Genomic DNA, 6,442 nt, shown 5'->3' with positions numbered 1-6,442 from the left:
GCTAATCTACTCGGCACACTTGGGCATATTTCTGCGTTCGTGCTGTTGTTTTTAGGTTGTGCAAGTTGTATGCCAAGGAGGGCCGCACCGGATCGATAACCGCGTGGTAGATCCGAAACCATGCAACCCACGCGGTGGTCCGGGCAAAGGTGGCGGCAAACGCGGCCGAGGCTATCCAAAGATATTTGTTGGCGGATTGCCGACATCGCTTAGCGAAAACGAACTGAAACAATTTTTCCAGGAACACTATGGCGACGTAAGTATCTTGAATCTTTTTTAGAAATTCATTTAATTTCTATTTACAATAAGTTTAGTTTCTCACTGTGGAATATACAGGCGTTTACCTATTTTCTGAGTAATTTCTGAGGATAGTTGTGAGTGAGAAACTGTCGTCCCCATTAATCAGTTGTAAACACGAGGTATGGCATCTATTTCTCATTTAATGTTTTATGGGTTTGTTGAAGACCTAAGTTGCTGGCAGTCTGTGTTTCTTGTTTTTTGTCTACAGGTCGTAATATCCTTTGTTGAAAAGCAGAATCCTTTGTATATGCAATTATATTCTTGGCTTATGTTAATATAGAAGACGACTGTCGTAAAATTAGACTAATATACTTAATAGTTTCGGCATTTAAAATTATCTTGGTTTTGTTCTAAACAAATGCAGGTGTTCGAAGTGGTGATTATGTACGATCAGGAACGCCGCAAGTCTCGAGGTAAGTGTGAAAATGATGTCCCGCCTTGACAGCAATACTTCTGGATGTAGTTGGATTCTTGTTTGTTTATATGGAGCTATCGTAGCTGAGCGTGTACACATAAAAAGTCAACATCACGTGCGCGATGTCCGTAGCCTTATATCTGATAGTAGTTCCAGTCTTTATTCGAATTAGGCTGATATAGTTACTGATACTAGTATAGAGGTATAATTTCTGTCTAGATAACCTAAGGCGTAGATATGGCGTGTTATTATTATATGCAGCTTGGCTCTAGTGCTAATGAGTTAGCCACTCATAAAGTATAAAGTGCACTTCATGTCGTCTTCCTTTTGATAACCTAGTTCCCTGGTTCGTTTAGTCCTTCCAAGTTTAATTACACAGTGAGTTACCTCGTATTAGGCACTTTCCATCCTACTAAGTGTAAGTTTGTTTTAATTAAACCTAAGTAATTTAGTAGAAACGTATTTCGTAGTGGACATTGTTACAAAGTTTGATCATAAATTCGCTAACAGTTTCACAACTTTTCCGTTTTCACTTTTCTAAATACGTAATCCCTTACGGACTGATTTCTGCATTTTGAACTTTGAGTTCCGTTAAAGGTGGAGTGCCGAACAGATTTGTCTGTGACAAGGGAATCGCCTAAGCAACGGGCAGTAATGGGAAAAGTGATATTCCCAAGTTATCGTTTTTCTGACAAAAATTTTGCCTTGATTTTCCTCGAATTTATGTTCAAACCGAATAACTGTTGTCTGGTTACTGTAGTATGTACCGTTATGTATATAATGTATGTTACTAACCAGCTTTTATTTAGGAAACTATCTACGTATCTACCTCGTGCCACTACCAGTACTCGTTCTACTTCGTACTACCTTCGCTATGAGCTACTACTGCTAAGAAGTGCTATAGAACAACTACTGCACACAGAGGCGCAACACACACACACTCACCCGGCAGTCTCGGCATTACATGGGCTCGATGCGGGCTGATCCGTTCCGCGCTTTTACCAGGGTGGGGGGGAGGGGGTCAGGCTTTGCTGAGGCAGGACATTCTTTACGACAACGTAAAACGTTCTGTCGGTTTTAGTTAACTGCTACAATCACCCGTAAATAAATAGCGTCCTGGTCTTTTGTTTTTTAGTTCCGTCAACCGTTTTTTTATGTAGGTACATTTAGCCTTCGCGACATTTAAAGACGACTTTGTTCTACCACGAAACTGTGAACCATCTGGTCGTTCATATAAGTAGGTCTTGCTGTTTGTTACATACACTTGTGGGTTGGCGCGAGGCATGAACGAAGCGAATGTTGGATTTTACGATTACAAGTGCGACACTTGGTTTTTATTGCCATCAAAACAATTATTGGATATAGGCGAAGTTTTTGACAAACGTCGATGCCTAGCCCAGCAACCCGCGAGATATATACGCCAGTGTTCGGATAAATGTCTGCTCAATGAAATAAGTTTTCTCCGTGCTTTTCGCGGCCTATTCCCGTGTGCGTGACAACAGAGACACTCTTTATATCATGTTTGTATTGCTGTAGCTCTCGTCGTAAAGAGTGGACTGTTCGTTTCTGTTCACGTTGACCTCGTTTCGTGGCAGAAGGAGTCTGCGCTAAATGTTGGCGAGTCCCTGTCAGCCGTAAAATGACGAGGGCGCTCTGTGGGCTTTTGGGGAGAAGATGGGTGTTGATCGTTGCCGAGGTGTAGTGACGGTGTTAGTTGTCCATTTGGTGTTGCCATTCTGTATGTATTGTTGCTTTGTCTCTGGTTTGCTGTTGTAGGCTTTGGATTCGTGTCCTTTGAAAACGACGACGCCGTCGAACGGGCTTGTAGGGATCACTACGTATCAATCAATGGAAAACAGGTACTTGAGTAAAACCATTAATTTGTCTGTCTCTCTTCTCTCGGAAATCGCTGTGTCACACCTTCTTTCTCAAACATCTCCTACGCGCCTCCTCTGTTGAACGTGCCCATCGTAAAGCCAAAAAAAAACACTGACTAACATAGGATTTGACGCGGACGAGGTTTCGAGGGGGAGGGTGGGGAAATTTAGTGATTTCGTTGTTTTTATTGCTGTTTTAGGATTTTATTTTTTACATGGTTTTTCAGTTACCATATTATCTGGACATTCGATTTTAACGCGGGTGTGCCGTTGCCACTACCGCTATTGTTCAGTGTGAGAATTGTGATTGCACTTGAGTTTGGTGCCTTCACAGAAACCACTATAGCGTATACTGTAGTTTATAGGCGGTTAGGCGTTATCTAATATGTAAATAAATATGCTGTGCTTTATTCCTATTACGGCGAAGGATTTTGAGCTCATTCAAATGTACTACGTCTTACGGTTAGAGTAGAGTGCATCAAATCTGGACTTGACTATGGCTCTCATTTGTTGCGTCGTGGGCCCCTCCTCGAGCGTGTAACAACCTGCTAAGGTTTAGATTTGGAATAATTTTAAGTAGTAGCTACATGTAAGTAGGTGACGGCGTCTAGATACATTTACATAGTAGCTCGTAGACTGTAGATATTGGTTACGTACTGTTATTGACGAGTAATAGGTACGGCCTATGTATACCTTGAGTGGGCTCGAAGATCTAAATATTGTATCCAGTAGTCGCATTCACCTATGTATCTATTAGAAAATACTATACCTGCGTGTCTATTTGGTCACCGTTTTCAAGTCTTACTACTTTTAGTGCAAATAGTAATGTAACAACTTGGTTTAGCTAGAACTAAACGGATCGGTTAGTATAAAAAGTGTGTTTACCAATATTTTGTCATTTCTATGCTATACCTTAGTTAGCTAATTCAATTGTACAAACGTTTTGTTGGGATGTTCTTATGTCTTGCGATTATAATATAGAAATCAGACATATCCTGCTGAATCCATCTGTATGTATCGCTTGTTCTTTTCTATTTGGAAAGCCAGAACATGAGAAGGCTGTTTTTAATTCTCTAATATGACAATAGCTAACTGCGTCTTTGAAAAATTCGTTATTAGAAGTGGCTTTTTTCTGAGCTACAAGACGGTGCAAAATCATACATGTTTGTTTTGTACCTAACCATTTTATCTATTATCCGTGCTCACAGGTCGAGTGCAAACGTGCCCAGCCGCGTGACGTACTTGAGTCAAAGATGGGGACACCCGTTGGACCACAGGGAGGACCTCGTGGCGGAGGCGACTTCTATGCGTACGGCACCCCTGCCGGACCAAGAGGACCTCCCCAGGGACCACCTGGTGATTTCCGCAACGGAGGCTTCGGAGGAGGATGGGGTGCACCTGGACCGCAGGAAGGCAAGTTGTTAGGTGTTTTACTATTGAAAACGATTACTTAATAATATTGCTAGTCTGAGAGTCTCGCGAAAGATTTCAGTTCAGTCTATTTCAAAATATATTTGTTCATAGATATAATATTCAATATAAACTAAACGCTTTTCTTATGTTGATTTAGGCCCTACTCCTTATTCAGGTGGATATGGTGGCCCGCAAACGGGTCCAGGTGGAGCGTGGGGCCCCCCTCCAGCTGCACCACCTCATGCAGGGTGGAGCAGCTCTCAGCCACCAAGCAGTTACCCACCGGGACCTGGCTATGCAGGGCCTGGTCCTGCTGCCGCAGCGGCCGCTCCTGGATATGGTGGTTACGGTGCCCCGGCAGGTAGTTACGGCCCACCAGGCGGCCCTACTGGGCCCGCACCGCCCGCTCCAGCCTACGGTGGTTATGGAGCTCCGGGAGGTCCTGCGCCAGCGCCGCCTAATGGTTACAACAATATGGGTGGAAATTATGGTCAGGACGCTTCGAGCTATGGACCTACCCGGGGCGCATATGACACTTACGGCTCGGCCTATACAACAGCGACAGCTCCAGGCACTGAGAGGGCCAACGGCGCACCGATGGCTCCTCCAGGCGCTGCCGGTTCATACCACCCGTACAGACGGTAGATCAAACTTGGGACAGCGCGTAGCAGACAAGTCGATCGTAGGTAAACGCTGACCTTTATCTTTGAAGGGACAGAAGAGCGGTCGATGAATTAAACTCGACTAACACTAAAGTGTACCTATAGTCGCCATGGTCCAAAAATACTAAAGGAGAAAACAAAAAATGAATACGATATATTATCGTCGTCGCAGTGCGGATAAAAATCCATAGCAAAAAAAATAAGACAAAGAGGAGGAGAGCGACACAAAGAGATCGCGAGAATGTTTTGAGGGTGAAGTGTCATTGTTTTGCATTTTTCCTCTCTTGAACGACAGACACTAGGGCACACAGATGAGATGCACGTAAACAACAACAAAATATCTATCTAATGACATCACACCGACCGAAGCAACAGCAACAAAACAGCTAGGAAGTATACGAAGGCAACTTTGCACGATAACTAACGTACATAATGTGAAAAAAGGTATTTCGTTTCATCATTCAATCAATCAATCAACCAACCAACCGATCCATTCATCCGTTCATCAGTCGATCAACTAGTTTTTTTTTGCTTAACTTCACTCACACACGAAAATGATGCTCAGTAAGCCATAATTCGCTTACGGGCACACAAGTGCACAGTAGTGATTTCTTTCAACCACTGCATACACAAACAAGCCCGTTGCATAATACTTCCCCAGCTAGAGACGCTCATTACGTTACACCCAAAAACAGCAGAAGTCAATCACCATGCGGTCACTCATGCAGCCAAATTATACAACAGTATAATGAGCTAATAAAAACAAATAAACAAAGAAGTAATAGCAAAGAAAGCAAATACGACAAAAGCAGCAATGACAGCAGCAAAAAGGTGTAGCAAAAATAAAACAACAATTCATTAGATTATGATTACTGTAATGATGAATGATGCTGATGGTAATGAGGCGATAACCGTAAAATATGTGAAAGACCAATAAATAGCATCACCATCAAATGGGGGCACCGTAATTGTTGCTCTGTATTATATGCTATTATTATAACTACAACTATTACTAATATCATTTTTACTTTATTTGCTTGCGACCAAGATTATCTGATCATGTGTTGTTTTGTTCTGCGTTCTTGTGCATCTACATACGCGCGTATATATAGATATAGATAGACTAGAAACGATAACAAATTGCTTACTACGTAAATTTGTACACAAATTTCTGCCACGTCGTCAACTATGATAAAATATAGAACATCTATTAAGGCTGATTATTTCCCCTTAATGACGGCAATACTAGAGGAGTCGGCTCATGTGCGAGACGACGGGACATGGAGGCAGCCAATGTGCAACGCGATGGGCGAACATACATACAAGAAATATGTAGTGTATAGGGTTCGTCATGACATTTCGAGAAAGGCGATGGTACGAAACACTGCTGATCTGCACGAGGCTAAGTTCCTCATTTTGATCTCGTCCGATTGCTCTGATCGTCACTTACGTTGATCTGTGTTGTGTATCATTACATGCTAGTTGACATATCTATATGCCGTATATAGAATTCGTAGTAATAGCATGCGTCCATACACGAACACGTATGTATGGTGATGGCGATTGATCGATGAACTTGATATTCGCTTAGTCCATCCTCCTCCCCCCCCCCCGCCCTTTAGAATCCCTCTACTCGCGTAACGTGTTCGTGTCGTTTCGTTACTAAAACGTAATCAACGACAGCAACAAGTTCAGCGACAAGAGCAACAAAGCTTGTTTTACATTCTACTGTAATTATTATCTAGTACTAGCATAATTGCTGCTACTCCTGCTAT

At 42.5% G+C, this 6,442-nt stretch overlaps 1 protein-coding gene across 1 annotated transcript in view; it reads left to right on the top strand.

The window, feature by feature from the left end:
- LOC111268651 (heterogeneous nuclear ribonucleoproteins A2/B1) overlaps positions 1-5,635 on the top strand; it is an 8,116-nt gene extending 2,481 nt beyond the window's left edge. The window contains exons 3-7 of the mRNA XM_022847767.2: positions 56-256; positions 665-713; positions 2,492-2,574; positions 3,801-4,005; positions 4,163-5,635. Coding sequence (XP_022703502.1) covers positions 56-256; positions 665-713; positions 2,492-2,574; positions 3,801-4,005; positions 4,163-4,650 — 1,026 coding nt within the window. The 3' untranslated portion in view covers positions 4,651-5,635. The remainder of the gene's footprint in view (positions 1-55; positions 257-664; positions 714-2,491; positions 2,575-3,800; positions 4,006-4,162) is intronic.
- Positions 5,636-6,442: the final 807 nt, after the last annotated feature.

Source organism: Varroa jacobsoni, unplaced genomic scaffold (assembly GCF_002532875.2).
Source record: "Varroa jacobsoni isolate VJ856 unplaced genomic scaffold, vjacob_1.0 scaffold_138, whole genome shotgun sequence".
Taxonomy (NCBI): Eukaryota; Metazoa; Arthropoda; class Arachnida; order Mesostigmata; family Varroidae; genus Varroa; species Varroa jacobsoni.
Note: the sequence above shows the minus strand (reverse complement) of the source record. Positions and strands in the feature narration are given on the sequence as shown.